Source organism: Alligator sinensis, unplaced genomic scaffold (genome assembly GCF_000455745.1).
Source record: "Alligator sinensis unplaced genomic scaffold, ASM45574v1 scaffold216_1, whole genome shotgun sequence".
Taxonomy (NCBI): domain Eukaryota; kingdom Metazoa; phylum Chordata; order Crocodylia; family Alligatoridae; genus Alligator; species Alligator sinensis.
The window spans coordinates 3200818-3222723 of NW_005841868.1; the positions used below are offsets into that span (position 1 = coordinate 3200818).

General features: G+C 53.1%; 1 protein-coding gene across 1 annotated transcript in view; it reads left to right on the forward strand.

Moving 5' to 3' along the window:
* The first annotated feature begins 5350 nt into the window (after positions 1-5350).
* Positions 5351-21906, forward strand: part of GAS2L1 (growth arrest specific 2 like 1) — a 33797-nt gene continuing 17241 nt past the window's right edge. The window contains exons 1-2 of the mRNA XM_006016806.3: positions 5351-5908; positions 7393-8067. Of these exons, the coding sequence (XP_006016868.1) occupies positions 7399-8067 (669 nt within the window). The 5' untranslated portion in view covers positions 5351-5908; positions 7393-7398. The remainder of the gene's footprint in view (positions 5909-7392; positions 8068-21906) is intronic.

Below are 21906 nucleotides of genomic sequence, written 5' to 3' on the forward strand. Positions count from 1 at the left end.
TGTCCCATAGTTGACTTTACATTCCCAAAGGTTTTCAATTTTGATTTGGGTACATTTGCATAGAAGCTCTTGGTAGCATCTGTAGTAAGACGTTTCTGGATAATGGTGTTCATGATATCTCTTCTTTTGTCTTGTTCATTCAGAATGTCTAAGTCAGTCTGAAGTTCTTGCTTCATTTGTTTTAGTGTGGTCAGGGGACATTTACCACCTTCATCTTCTACTAAATCGCAGACTGTACACATTTTTCTGTGCAAAACCGGCATCTAGTTCATCAGTCACTTGATGCCATGATCTCGCTTCTGGAGAAAGAAGAATATATTCTTGCACAATCTCCACATGTGAATGGGAATGAGAGACTCATTGTTTCTGTTGCTCCTGCCTGCATTCAGGATGGGAATGTGCCTCAGCAGCTGTTAGATCTTTGACACCAATTTGGCAACGCAACACTTCATTCGTCTCTGCCAGCTTGTGTATTGTATTGGCTGATTCAAACAACAACACTTGACTCAACCTCCTCCTATTAGAATGTTTCTGCCAGAATATGCACATCCTCCAGTGAACTGCTGGAGTAGATGATCTGCTTGTCCTAGTGTGTTCTTCACTTGATGGTGTTGGTAGGGTTTCTCTTTCATCTTCTACCTTGCACAACTTTCTTAACAGTCTCTCAATGTGTCCTTTGTGTGTAAAAGAACTGTAACCCGGGAGGTACTCCAAGAGGTACCCCTTCTCCAAGTGAAGGGATCAAAGCAGGTGCACAAGCGCTGTGGGAGGTGTAGGGACTCTCCTCCCCCTATAGAGCAGAGCCAGACCACCAATGGGGACTTAACCATATACCTTTTAATGAGAGAACAGTACTGAGAACATAATCAGTATAAACCAGGGGGTATAGGGGACACTACAATGCCCTGAGGGGGCAGGATTCAACAAAAGTACTTACAATCATAGACATATTCATCTAGTTGTCAAAAGACAGGGTTAACCAAAATATAAATCACAAAGAGCAGAACAAACAATACTGGTTGGTGAAATATAAAAGGCACTAAATACAAAATGTCTAATAACAAGGAATATAGGGCCTAGGTACCTGGAGGGGGGAGATAGGAGGAAAACACAATGACCCCTTTCCACTGCAACAAGAATTTCTCCCTGTTACTTCATTCACCCTAGCTGAGGTTTGAACTCTGCTCTCTCCCATAGTGGGCAGAAACTCTACCACACAGCTACCAGTGTTGGTAGCATACCAAGCTGCTAGGGGTCTTGACCTTTCCATAGCCTTTCCAGAGCTGGGAACCTCTCAGGTCACTGCTCAGATCCTTGCTGGAGCAGGGGGGAGCCTCTCCTGCTGGCCACAGCCTCTCGTAGGGGATCCTGGAGCCCAGCGGGAGCCTCTCCTGCCGGCCACACGCCGCGCTGCCGAGGGTCCAACTGCTGCCTGCAGGTCCCACTCCTTCAGGTGCTTCTGGGGCAATTGCTCCTGCCCCGCTGGTCCAGCTCTTGCCAGCTCTTTGAAACTCCTTCCTTGTGGTCCCTCGCTGGTCTCTCCTGAGTCAGCTGTGCTGCCCCTTTTATCCCCCTCCAGGTGACCCAAGGGGTCAATCAGGGGACACAGAGGGTGAGTTGCTGGGGCCTGATTGGTGAGGAAAGGGAATCCCAAGTCCTCCAATCATCTTTTACTCTTTCAAAACCCCTGGGCTACGTCACTACCAGGTGGCCTGTCACAGAACTGTAGGAAGAACGGTGCCAGTTGAGGCTTTTGAAATGTTGCAGGACAGGATCAACACAATGTGATGGTCTGTCAAGAACACTGCCATAGCAAGTGTCAAATTCAGCAACTGTCTGATGTTGGAAGAGTGCCTCATTCATTTGCGCAATTTCAGCAGGTGTACTTTGTCTAATGATTGACTGTGAACCTACTTTGAGACATATGATGCATCTTGTAGACTCTGAGTCATGCCTCCCACGCTTTGCTGGACTCACTGTGCTATTGGTTCCATTGTAACATTTGCTTAAGGGCAAGTCTCTTATCAACAATCTTCATTGGAGGTTTTCTTGTCAAGGTAATCTGAAACAGAACAGAGTTGGTGTAGTAATTTTGCAAGCTCTTTGGGTATTGAATGAACAAAACTGTAAATCTGCGGCAGCCATCTTGGAATCCAATATGACTACCACAACGGGAATGTTACGATCAATCGCCTTGGCTCATACAATGTCGGTTTCATCACTGGAATTAATTTTCTAACCCTAGTGGGGGCTGAAATATGGACCAAAGCATGAATTCACTGCAGCCATCTTTGATTCCAGTATGGAGGCTACACGCACTACTTTCCAGATTGGCAACATGACTTTGACATGGGTAGACCACCTCTACCTGAAACACACTGCTTCCGCCTGTGGCAATGAGTTGCCTACAGGGTGACGCTTTTACCCTTTTTTACCCGACTATAATCAGAATCTATGATCATAACGGGCAGCTTCCGCGCATAGCACATGGCAGACTGGGGAGGGGACAAGCAGCACACTAGCAGATAGGGCAGGGAGCAAAAAGCAGAGCAGCAGGTCATACAGGGAGCACATAGCTGGGGGCAGAAAGCAGAGCTGCAGATCTGGCAGGGGAAGGGTTTAGGGACGGCACATGGGGCGGTGCAGGGCTAATTTGTGGCACACCTGCTACAAAGGTTGCAACTAATATCTGAGGACACTGGGCATGTGGGTGTAAAAGGGGAGGGAGAAAATCAGTAAACATCAGCTAGTGCACTGGCCCCCTGCACCTCATAGGCTGCTTATGTACATCTCACATCTGCGTTTGACAGGGTGGGGAAATTATGTTGTTATAAAGGAAATCCTCCTTGTTGCACTGATGTTTGAGCTTGGCCTCTGACCTCAGGGGCGCAGTCTAGCAAGGATCTGCAGCGTGGGTCACATGCTGGTAGAAAAGCGTCCTTAAATTCCAAGGTTCAATCCCATCAGCAAAGCTCGCAACACTGACTCAGAGCCCCTCTGTCCCGGGCAGAGGTTGTGCTCAGCAGTTATTACTGGCTGCATCTCCGCTAATAACTCAGGCCAGTGTATTTTCAAATCCAAACAGCCCGTGGCCACGTGCTGTTGCTTCGCTGCCTAGTGAAGAATTCCTTCCCTCCGCCTGTGGGCATGGGAGCGGGGTGAGGCCCGGCTGGGTCATTATCGCTGCCAGTTCAGAGCTGGGCCAACAAGGCTGGGAATTGCTCATTAGTTCCCAGCCGTGTCTGCATGACAACCGGCAGGGCGCAGCATCTCCCAGTCCATGGCTCAGCTGTGTTTGAAAGTAAACCCTGCTTTTTTAACTCCTTGTTCTGCAGGGCCCACTAACTGCCAGCCGAAGAACTGCCCTTTTTGGCGCCTAGCAAGAGCTTTCCTTTTCGTGGTGCCAGTGCCCTGCCCACCTCCAAGGGGCTCATTGGGCCATGGGCCCAGCCATCTTCATTATATTGCTCCCTCAGGCAGTCTCATCCCCCATGGGTTATGATGGGACCCCCAGCAGCATGAGCAGCTGGGAAGGAAAGCTGATTTAGACGGATCCTGAGCTGGATCTTGGGGGACCTGTGCTGAATTCCCTGGTTCAACCGCAGATAGCTCCTTTGATCTTGGGCAAGTCACCTTTACAAGAGGAGCTGGTGAGACAGGCAATAACAGACCTGAGCACCTACCCAACAACTGCACAGCTCATGGCTCTCCCTAAAGGCAGGGGTTGATTGCCATTGTACCCATCTAAAGATGGGGAAACTGAGGCTCTGGGAGTGGAGCCACGCTTTCAAGCAGAGGCTGGAAACATGGGTGCATGATTTGGATGGGTGCATGTCTGGGGCATTGACAGGCCCAAGCTCCCACTAACCTTGGGAACAGACCTGGCACTTAATGCTGCTGAGAAATCAGGCCCTGGCGCCATGGCTCAGAGCAGCCAGCGTTCCCCTGACTGATCCGGCTGCCACCGCTCAGGGAGCCACGGCAGCCCTGCGAGCAGACCCAAGGGTCCCGGGCCCCTGAGCACCCCCTCAAAGCAGCTGGAGAGATCTGATTGCTGGAGGAAGCTGCTTCCCATGTCCAGGCACAAACTCCAGCAGAGGCTTACTTTGAACTGACAGCCTGGTCTCACAAACCATTTTGGGGTCTCTTTGTGCAGCAAGAGCAGCTGCTGAGTCGTTTAAATATTTAAACTTGACAATGAGGTCATGACTCAGCCCTTGACAAATACTGGCGGAGTCGGCTGCGCTACAGGCAGGAAGAATTAGATCACTTGAGGTCTTAAAGGAGAAGCCCTACCATTTCCAAGTATAACTGGGCTTCTCCTGAAGGTGTGACCTGTTGCTGAGCGCACAGCGGAGATGGCTCACGAACAGACTCCTAGTCTAGGACTGGTGCTCCTGCAACCTATGGAAGAACCTTTCTGCTTTCTATAGAGCTTAGACTCCAATGAGGAGTTTAGCTTTTTCTTTCTTTAAAAGAGGCAAAGGGATGGCAGAGATTTTGTATGGTTCAGTGTAAGCCTGCAGCTGTGGACCCCTGATGGTCTAAAGCACCATGACCTGGTGGAAAGGGAAGAGAGCACTGCTGCGCTACATGCATGCAGCATTATTAGTACGATGGATCCTCATGATGCTTATTAGTATGTCAGCAGCATCTTTCATTGGCAAATCTGTGTGTCAGGATCCCTGTGAGACAGATAGGGAACCTGAGACAGAAGCCCACCTATGAGTCAATGGCAGATGGGGAGATGAAACTGATTCCCTCTCCATTATATCCTCCTGAGGATCTCAAGATGCTTTAGAAAAGTGATTAAGTGCCAGCATTGGGACCAGTCCTGAAGCCTTTTCTGTGAGGCCAAAGGAGCCACTTACATGGGGTAGTTGTCTGGATGGGGCTCTCACTAGCCCTACCCTACAGACATGGTGTGGTGCCCCAGCTTCTGGATGACACTGCCTCCCACGCTAGCTATAGGGCTGTCACACTTGCCAGACCTTGCTATTATAAACCCATGTGCATTATTTCTGCCCATCCATGCCCAAACATGCTTAGCCTGTTACTAGTTGAAAATGAGTTTCCCCCGATTTCTTCCACGTGACAAAAACCTTAACCCTTCCCCAGTCCCTGCATCTCAGCCATCCTTGTGATTAAAAAAAAAATAGGGACCAGTGATGAGTCCATTTTAAAAGACTCGAGGAAGGAAGGGGAGGTTGTGGAAGGGAGGGGAGAAGAAGAACAATCACTAAGTTGCTGAAGGCATAATGAAGCGCTGTCTCTTTAATGGTTGGTGCAGTCAATGGCTTCCCAACCCTTTTTGGGCTGGTTCCAAATTCCAAGGAAAGAAGGGGAAAAAAGAAGACCAGGGCTGTGTGTGCAGTGGGCTTTTCTCCCCTGCTGTCTGGAGGAGGCAGGGGGAAGCTGGGGAGTTTCCATAGCAATAGGAAACTACAGAACTTCCACAAAAGAAGAACAGAAAGCCAACTCCTCTGGGCGGCTGGCCACAGCACTGGGGATTTTGCCTGGCTCCGCTCAGCAAGCCCCGACACAGAGAGACAGAATGGGTTTGCAGCTCTGCTGGGACTCTGCTGGCACCTTTCCAGGAAGGCAGGACCAGGCTTGTGCTCCAGACAACCTCTGATTGCTGTGGCAGAGGGAGACAGACACTCAGGGATGGGTATGCTCAGAGGTTCAGCCTACCTGAATTAACCTTGCAGCCCTCCCTTTGTAACTGGGCTCCTCCAAGCTGATCATTCTGGCCAAGAGATTAGAAGAGAGAGACTCTGCAGCAAGCTGGGAAGGGAGAGCCTCCGGCTTCCTCTGCACATGGACTTCGCAGAAGACAGGAGGAAAGAAAGCACCGGGGTGTGAACGAACCCCCTGCCCTCAATGAACTGGAGGAGAAAGGTGAAGGGTGAGTCTGCAAGGCCTGCCTTAAGCAAATGCTGAGCCCCTGTCTGTTTGTCTCCCACGCATGCTGTGCTCTGTACCATCTGTCTCCCCCAGGATCTCACACCAGTGTTGCTGCTGCTCCCCCAGCAGGTGAGGAAAGAGCAGGCCCCCACCCCGAGCTAGAGACTCCCCACCCCATGGAGGAGCCCAGCCATACGGTGCAGCTGCTGGGGGGAGGGGGACAGGACTTGTGCATATCTCAGATCTGGGTTGATCGATGGAGCCAGTAGGATCCTTGGCAAATCCTGACTGGTTTCCCCTGTTTGGCTGGCAGTGCCTGCTGCTGCAAGGGGTTACACTGGCGTTGGGCTGGTGCAAAGAGATAGAAGAATGATGGCTCAGGTGAGGCTCTTGGCTCTCTCCTGTTTTCCACTGTAAATGTATCCGGTCTCTGGGTTGAAAGGGGATATTGTCTTTCAGCTTTACCTGGGGAGGGGGGAGGGAGTCATAAATTTTCCTTCTTGGATGACCTGAGCAGCTGGGTGCTCGATTACCACTGGATCTGTGAGTTGAGGAACTTGACAGCCGGTGTCCAAGCTCCCTGCTTTTGCCTGGCAGCTCTGTGGGTCTCTTACATGCAGGCTCTGAAAGGCTCCCGCAAGTGTGAGGCCCACAGAAAACCCAAAGTGTGTCGGGAGCCCCCTAGACTCACACGCCCTGAATGTGGAGTGCAGCTCAATAGGCCAGGTTAATACTGCAGCATGAGGAGGCTTGTGAGGCACCTGAAAGGATCCAGTACTATGACACAGCATGCCTGCTGCCTGCTTCCACTCCATCGCATGCACCACTGCCCTGCCTGGGGCAGGGGTGTCTTCACCGTCAGTGACTTGTGAGCATCTCCTTGTTCCCTTACCTGAAATATAATCTGATGATTCAGGGCTGGAGCTATCTCCAGGGGTTTCATGCTTGCTCATCCCTTCCCCTCTCCCCGATCTCCAGCGGAAGGAGGAATGAGAGCAGAAGGAAGGGGCTGAGAGAGAAGTCTTCAGGGTATGGTGTGACCCAACAACATGGGATTTTAGGGTTTGAGTCACATAGATCCTGAGCACTTGTGTTTCTGTTGGAATCAAAGGCAGGGAGGTGGGGGAGCTAGGTACTAGATTGGGCCCTGTGGTCTCAAAGCACAAAGGTGGGCAGGGTGAGGAGTCCTGAAGCACAGGATGGGAAGCAACTACCCCAAAGTCATGCTTGCTGCAGGTCAAAACAAAAACCAAGAATGCAGCCCAGGTCTCCTGACTTCCAGCCTGCTGCCCTGCCCATGGGATCATGTTGTCTCCTAACTGGGAGCTTCAGTTTTAATTGCGATGATGCAGTGCATTTCCATTGCAGGATTTATCTGTGCCACAGCACGGGGGTGGGCTGGGCTGGCGAGGTGGACGTGCAGGGAGAGGAGCAATGGGCTGTCTTCCTTTCTCTGTTCTCAATGGTGGTGTCATCTTTTCACAGTGACGCATGGGAAGGACATGCAAGATGGCTGACCAGAGCAACATCCAGTCTGCAGCTTCCAAGAGCATTCGGCCCTTCCGGTCCAGTGAGGAGTACCTTTATGCCATGAAGGAGGATCTGACTGAGTGGCTCAACACCCTCTATGACCTGGACATCCCGGTGGACAACTTCATGGAGGCCTTGGAGACAGGCTATGATCTCTGCCAGCACGCCAACAACGTCAACCGCATCGCCCTGGAGTTCCAGCAGCAGCACTCGGAGGCTGCTGCCCACATGAGGGTGCCTCAGAACGAAGTGGTCTTCCAGGCTAAGAACGTGGTGCCCGGCTCCTTCATCGCCAGGGACAATGTCTCCAACTTCATCCAGTGGTGCAGACAGGACCTGGGCATCCAGGACGTCCTGATGTTTGAAACAAATGACTTGGTGCTAAAGAAGAATGAGAAAAACTTTGTCCTGTGCCTTCTGGAGGTGGCCAGGAGGGGCTCCAAGTTTGGGATGCTGGCCCCCATGCTGATCCAGATGGAAGAGGAAATTGAGGAGGAAATGAGGGACCAGATTGCTTATGAGGAGCTGGTGACGCAGCAAGATAGCCAAGACCTGGGCCCCGAGTCCCCCATCTACCCTAGCAGGGCACAGCGAATCTCTTTGTGTGACCTCAAGAACCTGGATGAGCTGGTGAGAGACTGTTCTGTTTTGTCAGGATCTTTAAACCTTGTGGCCCTGGTATCTTGTAAGTATGGGTGGGTGTCCTCCCACACTTTCCCAGCCTGATTCTCTCCCAACCCACTCTAGCGTGGCCCCTCGATGTTACTGAGGAGCGTTAATAGAAAAGTGTAGGCTGTAACCACTAGAGGAGAGGGAGAAATTCCTCCTGACCCACGGTACTTTGCCCTCAGCAAGGCCACCTCTCCAGAGCTCCTGTAGGATGAGGGTGAGCTCATGCCTCATCCTCACCTAGGAGGAAGGGCTCGCTCCAGGGCTGGAAATGGGCTGTCATGGAGCTTGTAGCTGCAGAGACGGGCCCGAGGCAGCAAAACTCTGATGTCAAAGGAAAAGGTTTCTGACCATGACCTCATCCTGTAAGTCGGGCTGGTGGGCAGGGAAGAGGCTTTCACCTCCGGGCAGCCCCTCTGCGGGCAGGACTGGCCTCTTGTGGAATGAGAGTGAGGAGGGAAGGTGGGACCCAGCTCTCTGTGTTATCAGCAAAACAAGCCTCCATCATGGCTGGCCCCCTGGGCAGAGATGCCAAGTCTGGGCAAGGCTGCTGCAGCTGTGGGAGCTTCCCATTCCTGGGAGGGGTGCACCTGGCTCAGGCTGAGGTGCTGTTGTGCATAGAGGAAGCATGCAGGAGACTCATCCACAGGACAGGGGTTGGGCTGGGCCAGCGCTTAGGATTGGGCTTGGCTGGCAATGCCAATGTGCTTGGTAGCATTTAAACCTTCACTGGCTTTAAGAATGAAGTTGCTGACCCCTGATGCTCACAGAGCACAGCTTGTTCATGGGGCCCGCAGCAGTGCCGTCTGGCTTGCCCCTGGCCTGGGGTGGAGTTCTCCCCTCCGTCTCCGAGCAGCAGTAACTCTGGGACTAATGACACCTCAGGGCACCAGCATCACAAACAAGACACACCCCCTTGAAAAGTAGTGTGCACAGGAACACTTGCCTGCCTGCAAGAAAACGTGTCTGAGATGAGCAAAAGTGAAACGCCTTGTTCCTGCTCCCGCTCTGCTTGCCTTTTCCCCCTCTCCTCTGCTGGGAAGCCTCTTGTCTCACTTGGGCCTTTTGGAATTGCTGGGTCTGGATCTGGGCACTGCAAGGGACGGCTTGTCTTAACAAACAGGCTGTTTTCTCTGAGGTTTTCTTGCAGTTGTGGGAATGTTTCTGCCGGGCTTGGGCTTCCAGAAGGCCTTCCTGTATTTTATCTCTGCTTTTTACTCAAGAGGTGCAATTCTGGGCTGCAGCTGAAGTTGCCTTGTGTCCCTTTTAACTACTTTTTTGGTGGTGCTCAGCGCAGGTGGTCCGGTGCCCTGTTTAGTGGGTAGAGCCTGTTCAAGGAGCTTCTCCCCCTCAGGTGGGCCAATGTCACTCGCCTTAATAAAAAGGGCTGCATTCTCCAGAGAGGTCTTTGGGGCATGCCACAGAAATATGAAACAGCAGCCCTCCCACAAAGGCCACTACCTGCCCTTCTGGGAGAGCAGCCTCAAGGAAAGCTCCAACACGCCTCCTTTTAGCCTGCCGTTTGGGATGGCGGTGAGGATTTTGAGCTTGCTGGTCAGTTGTGACTCCAGCTAAAACTGTCTCCGAGTATCCCCATAGCACTAAGAGGCACCAGCGCTCTGGAGAATTTACTCTTCGCACCTATGGGATGTGAGGGATTTTCTCTCTGAAGGGATATTTAAACCGCTCTGTGGACACAGTAGCTCTGTCCCCGCTGGGGAACCGTCTGCGCTGGGTCTGAATGTTCTCCAAATGCTTACTCACCCTCTGCTCAGCGCTGCACGACGCATCTATTGGAGTCTGCAATCGATTTATTTCTAAGCACTTGGCTATTACCCAGGAAGGCAACTCCTCTCTCTCCCTCCTCCACCCCCACCGTTGTGCTTGCGCTCCTGCAGCGTGCAGCCCAGAACCAAAACCCCAGATCCCGGGACGCGAGGCTCTGGATGGGAGCTGTGGGGCTCGTGTTGTCCTCTAGGAAGAGAGGTCCCCTGGGAGACGAGGCCATTGTAATTAGACTCTCTGGAGTATGATCACAAATTTTCCATTGGGAAATAATGGCCTGTGCCCTAGTGTCCATTGCTGGCGCTTCGAACCCCGGTACTAGGAAGCACTGTGGTAGGGGTGGGAAGTCCTGCTCAGGCCAGGGGGGGTGACAAAGGAACCCTTGGAGATCTCTTAAGTTATTTCCCAGTCCTGGGAGCTGCAGGCTGAGAGCAGCACTTAGCAAACTGACCCTGTGGTTGTTGAAACAGACTCTCCCTTCCAAAGTATACAGGGTGAAATGAAGCCCTGGGATAAATCATTGGCATTATTTTTAGACGCGGCGTTTTCTTTATAGCTTCTCAAGTGGAAACACACAGAAATGCTGGCTCTTCCCAAGGTGCGACACACCCGCTTGGCCTGGGCTGCAGGCGTGGGGAGCGGTCTGCCGGCTCTGCTGAGGTTTGCTTATGGCGCGTCCCTGCTAAGGGAGGAGAACTTTGTTGCCTGGGCTTCGGCCCAGTGGGGTCCTGCTCCCTGTCCTCCTGGCAGTGGGATGGCACAGCCAGCGCAGGCATGGGGGCTGCTCCATCACTGAAGTGAATTGGAGCAACCCTGATGTTGCTCTTGCTTGTGCTTTTCAGAGATAGCCCAAAGGCAGGAAGCTCTGGCTGTGGCTCCCATATGCCTGCTACGCTGTGGCCTGCTGGCAGGGCTGCTGCTGAGCCTGCTGTGTTTCAGCTGGGGAAGGAAGGTTTTCATAGAGTTGGTTTCACTGCTTGTCAGGCCTCTTCTGTGCTGCTTTGAGGAACCTTCATGTAACTTAAGCCTGGGCTCTCTGTTCCTGACGGCACCATTTTAATCATGGTCCCACGAAACGTGCCGTACCCTGGTTCATTCTGGGAACTCTGCAGTATCTGCTCCCTAGCGCCCAGCACTGCAGTAGTGATGAGGAAACTTTGGGGCAGATCCCACATTGCAGCAGGCTGCTTGGAAAGGGTGGGGAGGACAGGCAGCCCACAGGGAAGGGCAACTGCTGTTAACAGATCAGTGTTAATTAGATCAAAGTTTGAGGCAGCTAGAAGCACATCATTGCTTTACCCATCATTGCTTTTTCTTTCACCTGCAGACAGGGCTGGGGAGTTTCTCTACTGTGCCACCCGTTTGGAAGGGAACATGTTCCTGGGTGGCTCATGGCCCAGAACAGCTGGTACATGCCATGTCATAGGGAAACCCACCTTTGCCTCTTACAGCAGGTCCTGCCCTGGCTTGGCACCTTCTCTTATGCTGGAGCATGCAGTTGGCAGCTCCTGTGAGGCAGGTCATTGCCCCTGTTGTGCAGATGGAAAATCTGAGGCACAGGGAAGTTGGGGTCTGGCTTAACACGAAGCAGTGGGTTGGGGCAGGTTGAGGGCAGGATGTGGATGTCCCTGGTACTTAGTGTGGAGCAATGCCCAGCCCTTCTGCACTGTCTCTGTTCTTCCCCACCCAGGCCTACATCAAATGGAGGCTAAGACACGCCACCCTCAGGTTCCCCCAGCTGGGCCATGATTCAGGCTCACTTCCATCTCTGCCAGAAAGCCCTGCTGACCAATAGATAACTCATGGCAAAGGCTGCTGCTGCCTCCCCCTGTCCCTGATCCCTTCCCCTCTCTGAGTCCCCTCCTGTGAGTCCTTGTACTTCCGGGTTCTGTTCAGAAGCAGAAATGCTACAATCCTGCCAGGGAGGCTGTTCTCTAGGGATTTCCCAGCGGGGCGTAGCAGGAAGTGGGGGGCGGGGAAGGCAGAGAGGGCCCAAGCCTGTGCTTCCTAATCTGTCTGCTACAGAGCATTGGGGAAGCCCGTGAGTGGATGTGAAGAGGTCTCAGCTCCATGTTGGGGTCACTCCATTTCTTGACATCACAGGGATAACCTTGGGTGTGGCCTCTAGGGTCTGCCCATGTGAGTCGGTCCTCACTGCTAGGTGTGTACATGCCATTCTTGCCCTGGGTCTGTAAGCACATGATTGCAGCCCCAGCCAGTACCCAGTTTCTGCACACATCTATCCTAGGTGATAGTCCATTCCCCAGGGAGCCTACAGCCAAAGGCAAGGTGCAACAGGTGAACGAGGCCAACCAGCTGATGGAACAGGTTGTGTCCAGTTCCCAGCTGGTCAGCTTGCAGTGCTCCCAGCTTTCTCTGCCTGCCCAGTCCCAGATGGGTTTCACCTGGGAACTTCTGGTTCCCTGTAGCTGCAGGGGATGATTTTGCTTAGATTACACGGAGGCAAATGTGATTCATTCTGGGTGCTGATGGAGAGTTGGATGCATAATATGGGCTGCAGGGCTTTATCTAGGGTCTGGGATCCATTTAATGTACATATTTGGCCCCCACTGCTGTAGTATTTGAGCACCCCATAGTGCTTCGTGTATTTAGTCTTGAGCCTAGGTAGGGCAGGGCTGTTATCCCCATTTTACAAGATGGGGAAACCAAGGCACAGAGACAATGAGACCCTGGCCAGCTATTTACTCCACAATTTAAGATGTTTTTCCCATCTCTAAATGGCAGGGTTAAATTATAGCCTTCCTGGCAGACAGTGGCTGCTGGCTTCTAGTGCCTGGCAGTGCTCCTGAGTGCTGCTTTGGTGGAAACTCACAGCTGATCCAAGAGCAGGTTGGTGCTTGAGCCTCCAGTGGAAACTGGGCCCCCAGTAACTTTCCACTGGGAAAGGCCTCAGGGCCTGGAGCTGGGTCTCTGCGTGTGCATGGAGATTGAGGCCCTGTGGCAGCTTCCCTGCAGCCTGCCCTCCTCAGTGGGCGCAGTCCTGTGTCCCTGCTGGGGCTGCTGCTTGCTGTTGGCATGGGCTCCCAGCCCTGTTCTACAGGCTCTTGCCCACCAAAGGCACCTTGCTGTTGCAGGAAGTTCAGTCCAGTTTGGCTGTGGGAGCTTGCCCTCAGTTATGAAAGCATCTGGCCTACTTTTGCTTTCATCTGCAGCACCTAGAAGAACACCACTTGCTGACCTGGCACTGGGAGCAGGTCCAGCTCCAAGGAAACCCAGATTAGGTGTGGGGCAAGGGCACCAGTAGGCAGCAGCACTACATGGCATTGCTATCTGGGGCTCAGTCCTCCCAAGGGCCTTGGTGACTATGGAGGTGCCATGCAGCTGGGAAGGGACAGAGGAAGATGGAGATCAAAGGTCCAGCACTGTGCTACTGCCCCAAAGTGCAGGCAAGGATGACATGCCTTGTCTTGGTGCCAGGGAGCAGTGAGAGTTGTGGCTGCCAGCAGTAAACAGAGAGAAGAGAGAGGGCATTGAAGGGGCAGCACGAAGGGATCACTGCAGCCTCTGTTCTTGCTTGCCAGTCTGTCACAGAGGAAGCCTGGGCACAGGGAATGTGCGAGGGCAGAGCTGGAACTGAGCTCCAGAGTGTCTGAGTCCTGCTTGTGGATGGTCAGGTTGGGAATGGCACCCAGCACTGGGAGCTGAGCAGGGTGATGTGGGGGGGGCAACAACCTGCAGCACATGTGCCACAAGTGTCACAGGCAGGTGTGGGGCACACCAAATTGGGGAGGAGACGGAGCAAAACAATAGACAGGGCAAAGAGCAGAAAGTAGAGCAGCAGATGGGGCAGGGAGCACAGAGCAGGGAGCAGAAAGGAGAGCAGCAGATCAGGCAGGGGAAGGAGATCAGAGTGGCATTCAGGGAGGGTGTGGGGCTATTTTGTGAAACACCTGCCAAAAAGATTGGCCTCCACTGTGCTGCTGTGTACTGATCTTGGCAACAGAAATCCAGCACAGGCTGGGAGGGCACACGTGACAGCAAGGTTGGAGAATGTAGGGTCAGATGAGAGATGCGGTCAGAGGGGGAGAGGCCCTGGATGGGGCAGTTGCATGACCTGGGTGTGGCAGGGCCATTTGAGCCATGCACTGCCTGCTGCCTGTGTCCCACTCTTGCCTGTTAGCTGCAGCCCTGGGTTGGAGGAGGGGGAGGGAGAGACAGAGATGAGAGAGAGAGAGAGAGATCCTACATCTGGATTATGGAGGCATCCTTTAATAAGAGTCTGAGGGGGAGGAGCTGACCTGCCCGGACTCCCTAATCTTAAAGCCCTTTTTTCATTTAAGTCCTCATTAAGTCTCATGCTGGCTTTGCAGGGAGGGCTGCGAGTGTCCCTGGGGCCTGCTGCAGCTGTGGCTTCATCGGGGCTGCCTTGAGTCCCAGTGTGCTTGGTAGGTTATCTGAAGGGGAAGATAAAGTGGAGTTTCCACGTGGTGGTTTGACAGTGCCCAGCTGCCCTAGGACCTGCATGCAGGGCTCTTGCAGAGGAGACATCCCCTGGCAGGTTGAGTGGGTCTGGGTGCTGCTAGCTGGAGCTTGCTGTGGTTCACTGGAGAGGCTCTGTTCTGGCAAAGCCCCCTTTTGCCCCTAGGTTGGGCTCAGAGGGAGCTGTGGGCACAGCCATTCTGACATGTTGAATGGTTGCACTCCCCTCCCTGCCAGCCGCTGGAAGGCATTTTTCTCTGCTTTGTAATGACCAGCCCTGTGACATGCTCTGAGCTTTTATGGGCATCATTAGAGCTAGGGAGGGGCATGGAGTGGAAAGCAAATTTCCTATAGGTCGCTCCAAGAACCAGAGCGGCAGCCAGTGCCACCACATGGACCTTGCTGGCAGAAAACTGCTGTGTGGGGCTCTCTGGGCTCCATGTCTTTTAGAGCCCTGAGAAGCCCCACGGGCACAGCTGGGGAGCGCTGGGTTCTGCAGCGGCGGGTGCAGGGGGAGGAGGGAGTCAGGACCTCTGTGTTCTGGTCTCAGCTCCGTCACTGACTAATTGCATGGAGAGTCTCTTCACCTCCCCAGGCCTCAGTTTCCCCATCTGTAAGCTGAGGGAAGTACCCATGTTGTAGGTGTGTTTGTGGAGCTCACTGTGACAGCTGTGGAGCAGGAGGGCAGTTTGGTGCAGGGCAGGGCCCCATGCCTGGCAGCCTGACACTGCCTCCTTGTTGCCTTCTACAGCAACACTCCTTTGTGCCAGGAGCGCTGGGCATGGGGCTGCCTGCTCAGCTCCAGGAAAATCTGAGGCCCTTCAGGAATGGGCCATAATAACAGACTTTCCCTTGCTTTTCAGCCTGTGCTGGACTAAACAGTGTGCATTAGGGTTTGGGGAGTGTACCCATCACATCCCTCAGACCTGCTCCATAGTCCTGATCCACAGGGGAGCCTGCAGCCTCAGGGTGACTGATGCATAAGGGGAGATGGGATAACTCAGCCTGGAATGGAGGTGGAGGGAGGAAGGAGAGCTCTGGGATGGGCTGTTCAGTGGCAGTCAGTGATGCAGTATGGATGCGGGGGAGTCCTGTCCTAACCATGTACAGTCATGCCTCTGGCTCACTACAGGAACCAAGAGCGTATTGCAGTATGTTCTCTTGTAAGGCCTTGGTCAGTGGCACCATGACTATACAAGCTTAGACAGGGAAATGAAACATGGACCGTTCTGCTCCAGACTTCAAATGACTTGTGTGTGAAAGGGGAAGAGAGTATCTAGGTAGGTGTGGAGGAAGTGAGGAGGACTAGATTTGAAAGGGAAGGCTGGAGAAGGGGCAAAAGGATGAGATGGACAGAGGGTGAAAGAAGAGCCAAAGTGTGTGTGTGTGTGTGTGTGTGTGTGAAGCCAAGCATGCGGGCTTCTCTGTTGGGGAGCTGGCTGCCTGGACAGACTGCAGTGGGTTCAACTGCTCTCTGGAGCACTGGAAAATCAGCATGCAAATGCTGTGGATTGGGCCTGTCCATCAAACAAGTGCCTGGGAGATGCCCCCTGAGCCATGTCTAGACCCAGCAGCAGCACCCACATGGCTACAGACACCTTGCCCGAATGCACTGGCTGGTGTCTGGGGACTGCCATTCATCAGACGGTGAATTATGGATGGCAAGGTGTGTGCTAAAGTTTAGGTCCAAATTTTCAAAGCGTGAAGTCCCCCAGCAAGCTCCTGTTTGGGTACCAAACCCAAGTAGCAAAATGGTCAATGGTGCCAAGTACCCAGCAGCTCCCAGTGATTGCAGTGGGACTTGTGGGGGCCCAGCCCTTGTGCAGAGCTCAGCACAAGTCGGAGCTAACAGTAAGGCTCCCCCTGCCCTGCCCTCCCTCCTCCGGCTTGGAATCCTTAACCCACAGCTCAGAAGTGTGGATTGGGGCAGGAGGGTTCATGGCGGGTCAGAGCCACTTTGTGATAGTGGGTAGTTCAGATGAGCTCTTTCTGCTGCTGGGTGCTCATATCCTGTGTGTGTGTGTGCACTCAGGCACTTTCCCTAACCACATCTAACATTACTACTCTATACTGCCTCTGGGACGTGCTTCTGATTCCTGCCTTGGGCTCTGTTACTCCTTTGAAAATCTGTCCCCCTAAAATACCTCCTTCCTTATCTTTACTCCCAGTATCAGCTAGCTACAGTATTCCCCTGACCTTCCTGTTCTGACCTGTCAACTGGTGTTGCTATGTGCTGTAAGGCAGCCATGTTCCACCCCAGCAGCGGCTGCAATACAGGGGTGGGTGTTCTCGCTGCCTACACACAGTAGAGTGGTTGGAGCAGAAAGGTGTTGATTTATAGAGTCGCTGGCAGTAGCGTTCTCAGAATCTCCCAGTCCTGGGCACGTAGAGCCAGACCGCTGTGTAATCCGTGACGTCAGCTCTGCACACTCTCTCCATTGAGAATCAGATGCATTTCATGTTGCCTTCCCAAATATAGCTCTCCGCTTGCAGCTGTGTAGCCCGGGAGAGCAGAACAGAGTCTGAGGGTGGTAGATGGGGTGAAGGAGGCAGGGGAAGTGCGTGATATTCTGAGAGTGGAGTATAAGGGCAGTGGGAGTGGGTGGCAGGAGTGTGCTATAACCACAGTGGGACAAGGAGCAGGGCAGTGGTATGGGACCCACAGCAGAGCTCTACCTGCCTGTATGTTTGCAGGGTCCTTCTGAGCTGGGGGGTTGCAGTCCCCCCTCACAGAGGCTGGTGCTAACAGAGTTGCAGCATGTGCTACATGCTACCTGATCTTGGCATATGGCTGGGGCTTAAATGTCCCCGCCCCCCCCGGGCACAGTGTGGTGACATGTTTTGGGTTCCAGCCCTTTGCCAGGACTCTGGGAGTGTGCAGCTGATCTCGTGTGCCAGGGGGACCTTCCAGCAGTCCATGCCTGTCTCTCGCAGGCCCTCCAAGATGGCTCATTCTCTTCCCCTTCCGCACAGTCCCCCGGGGAAATGCAGGTGTTTCCTGCCCTCAGCTGAGTTGTGTGAATGCCCTGTCTCTCTTCTGGAGGGATTTCTTCCCCTGACTGATCCCTGCAGGTGACTCACGCTGGGCTCTTGTGTGGTAACTTGGTGTCTAGCAACTGTATCACAGAATCACAGAGAAATAGGGCTGGAAGAGACTTCCAGAAGTCTTCTAGTATCTAATCCAACCCCCTGCCTAAGGCAGGATCAGCCCTATCCAAACAATGCCATGCAACCATCATCTAAACTCTGCATAAGACTACTGTAAACCCTGACACAGTGCAGACATAATACCTTAACCAGCCACAGGTAAAGCAGGGGAACCACGGCAGCCAACAGCCTGCTTCTATGACATGTTGTCAATATATGCTGAAGAGATCCCTGGTAGAGGGTTATGCCTGCCGCTACAGAAGAAGGCAAAAACCTCACTGTCCATACCAATCTGACCACTGGCTACTTGACTCGGGAGCATCCAAACCTCAAGCCTCCAGGCTTAGGCCTGCATATAGGATGCCTGCTGATAGATTGAAGCCCCAGGCTGAAAAGTCTGGGGTGGAGGATACTTGCTGCTTGCAGCACCACATATCGTGTTTGAACGATTGAGTTTCATTCAGTCAAAAGGATTCGGAACTGATCTGGCTAATTTGACCTGGAACACAAAAAAATTTCCAAAATGAAAAAAAAAGTCAGCTCCTTTAGGAACCTGGGGCCTATGCTAGGGTCTGTGGACTGTCTGTGGGCAAGAGCCATTTAGAGTACCCCACTGGGTCTCCACCCCACCTAAGATGAGGTACGGACCCTCTGGCCATGGGAACTTCCCCTCCCCTTCTACAGACACGCCAGTCTTGCTCCCCAGCTACTCCCTGCTGCTGAGTCATTTCCATTATCTGGGAATCACAGCTCACTCAGGGGTGAGAGGGTGATCTGGGAGTTCACCTCCTTGTCTGGGGCCTGACCATGCAGCCCTGGGTACATCCAGGAAGCCAGAGGAGAGCGTGGTGCCACACTCAAGCAAAGAGGGGACAGAAGTTGATAGTGGGGGTATGTGTGACGTCAGATAAGTCGTGGTTCTTTAAAATTCTTCCTGTCACTGCTGAATAGCACTTAGGCCCTGTAGAGAGACTCTCCTTCCCTGCAGGACAAGTGGTATTTAAAGGACTGAAGCTACCACATCATGTTCTGCTCTCTGGTGCCAGCAGCCATATACTCACTCACTCACTCACTCACTCCTGTGTCTCTTCACACGCAGGGCAGGGGAACAGGGTGGGGAAGCAGCAATAGCTCCTCCTGTCTCTTCCTTTGCACTGCTGACTTCTGGTGCCCGTTCAGTGCATCATCCCATTAGAGCAATCAGAAAGGAGGAGCAGGGGCTGGATGCCTGGGGCAGGGTAAGGACAATGGCTCCAGTGCCTCTTGCTTTCCTTCAGTACTCCCTCTTTACAGTGGGTCACATGTGCATCCTGGCTTGGGGTGGGCTGATGTGGCTGCTTGGAAGACATTACATGTCTGCTCTCTGTCTGCCAGCGGGCTCTGAATGCATCTCTGTGAAGCCTGCTTTAAGCTGGAAAATGTGCTCCAGGTCTGCAGAATGGAAGTGACGATGCATCTAGCACAGTGATTTTCAACCTGTAGTCCACAGACCCCTATGGGTTTGCAGACTATGTCTGAGGGGGTCCATAAAAGATGACTATGGTTAATCAGAAGCATGTGCATACCCATACTTATCATTCAAAGGGGTCTGCACCTCTATGCAACATTTTTAGGGGTCCACAAATGAAAAAGGGTTGAAAACCACTCGTGTGGCACCTTCCCCACCTGCCAGTGCCCGTGCTACTCCCAGAGGAAGCAGGCCCCTTCTGGGTTGGGGTGCCATGGTGTAACAAATGGTACAACAGTATGCTGAGGGGAGATGGGCTCCCCCAGGCTTTGGGGCAAGCCCCTCTCTTTGGGGAAAGAGCCACAAGCTGTCACATCCTCCCAAAGCAACTGGGTCTGGTCTCCCCTGAAAGGTCCCTAGGTACCAAGCTATGGACAGCTCAGTGTAGGTAACCCTGGCCGGCCCTGCTAACAGTTTCAGGATTTCCAACCTGAGGGTGATAGTACCAAGATCATGTCCCTGGGGACTGGCACCTTTCATGAGTATGGGCTTTTGTGGGCAGTTTTCTAGCCACTGGGCCTCAGACCAAGAATAAACTCAGTTAGGAGGGTCCATGTGAACTTCCAGGGTGAGACCCAAGGATGGCTGTGACTTCAGGGAGTTGTCCCTCTATAATTTGGGCAGGACCCACTGAAGTGTAGTTTGAAGCCATGGTGCTGCCCAGGGGACCTCAGCTGGAGGGATCATGAACCGTCCAGCTAAGGAGACAGATAGAAGCACTGGCATCATGGCCAGTCTGAGCTTGCTTGGAGGGGTTGGTCAACTTTTGCTGCTACCAGGAAGTGGAGGACTCGACTGAGAAGGGAAATGTGCTGGTGGGGCTGCGGCACCCAGTCCAGCTCACTAGGAGAGAGGAGGTGGCTAGGGCTGAGCATGGGTCATGAAGGAAGGATGGACTGAGTGGGGAAATAAGCCCTTGTCCAAAATCCATCTTTCTGTGTCGCATAGCCAGCCGTGGGGCCTGAGCATCCAGGACCAGGTTAGCTGTGGCGTGGCCCAGCTCCAGCCCCTTCCTGCCCCTGCAGTTCCTGGCTTTGAGACGCAAGCCAGCCCCCCACCGCCTTGATTCAAGCCATGTGGCGGTGGCTAATCTGGAGCTGATTGCGGCTGGAAGGATTTTGGTCACAGAGTAGATCTGAGTGGTTAGAAATCTTTCACTGCTCAGTGTTGTGGAGCTGATTTCCCCTTTGTCTTCTCCTCTTTCCCCTCCACCCCATCCCATCTGGAAGTGGTTGGCAGGCTTCTTCCTCCTCCAGGGTGGAAGATGGCTCTTGAAGGGTCTATAAATACTAGCTTCTTCCTGAAGTCCCAAGGATGGCTCTGGAGCAGAGCCAGCAGCTGTTGTGGGCCGGTCTCTGGTGATGCTGGGATGCTCAGCCAGACAGCTGTGCTACATGTGCAGGCTGCAGCCCGCCAGCCAGGCTGCCTGAAAAATAATTATAGTCTGGAGAGAGAGGCAAAGGGCTGGGGGCAGGGGCAGTCCAGAGCTCATCCTGCCTCCTGCTGTCTTCCAGTGAGGTACATCTGTTGCAGCCCAGGGCATTTGCTAGAGTATGTCAGGGGATTTTGTCTCTTAATTTCCTGTTTTTGGCTGTGAACCTCTATCTAGCTGGGTTGCTACATGGCCTCCCACCCCCATTCCTGCTGGTGCCTCCCAGAGTGTTTAGAAACAGGACACAGAACAACCTCCCTCTCCGCTTTTCTACCTTGAGTGGAGGGATTTATGGGTTGCAGGTTATGGGGAGGAAGGATGTGAGGCTGAGAGTTTGCCCCAGTTGCAGACAGGAGCAGAGCAACCCCCTGGGGAGCCATCAGCCACACCTTGTACTGCTATTCTGCAGTGGGAAGCTGCATCTGTGCAAGCAATGCTTGGTGTAAGGGTTTTGCCTGTTTGTGGCTGTGCAACTGCTGGTCACTGATCCCTGGAAGTTCCAGCATAGGCCACGCTATGGTCTCCGGGATGGGATGAGGCTTGCATTTGGATTTGTGGGCTGGGAGGCTGGCATCTGTCCTCACTGCTGGCAATGAGATCGACAGGCCAGGCCCAGCTGTGCCACTGTTCTGGTGGAATAGAGCTGCCATGGGAGGCCAGGTCTTGGTGAGGAGACAGAACAGCGCAGCTTGTTTCCATCCACAAAGGGAAGAGATGCTCCACTCAGCCATAGGGGCTAGTCTGGGCATGAGTCCACTGAGAGCACATTTGCTTAGTGATAAATGGGATGAATTAAAACTCCCTGGGTGCAAGGAGAGGTATGGCAGGGAGGCTGGGTGTCCCACATCCTGGATCAGAAGGCAGATCTGTGGGAGGTGCGGGAGGAGGGGAATAGTTGATCCTTTTGATTCAGTGACTGAACCCAAAGCTTTCCTGCTGGGCTGGCCCCAAGTGCATGTTCTGGCCCCAAGTGCTTGACATGGAAAAGCCAAGTTTGTTCTGTCCAATTCCAAGTGAATCATAGAGCAGCAGGGCTGGGAGTGACCTCAGGAGACCACCTCTAGTCCAACCCCTGCTCAGGGCAGGGGCTTCCTGGTGAACATCCCAGCCAAATGAAGTGTCCCAGCCAAGTGAAGTGTCTCGTGTCATGTAGTGGGGGCTGGTTTCCAAATCTTCCAACCTTTCCTGCATTTGTTTTAACAAGAAGCAGCTCCCAGTGTGACAGCTTGACATAGTGGAACTTGTCTTATTTTTGCTTTTGTCTTAACCCTTTGCTGAATATGACCCAGATTTGCAAATAGTTCAGGTCTTTCTCCCTCCTTAATGCCCAGCTCAAAGTCCCAGTGAAGGAGGAGCTAGCTGCAGGCATTTCAGGGGCTAGGAAGGCTCAAAGCTCCTGTCCTTTCCCTCCAGAGTGATCACACCCTGAGATCAGGCTGGACCCCTTTTAATGCTGCAAATTACTAAAGATGTTGGTTCTAGCAAACAG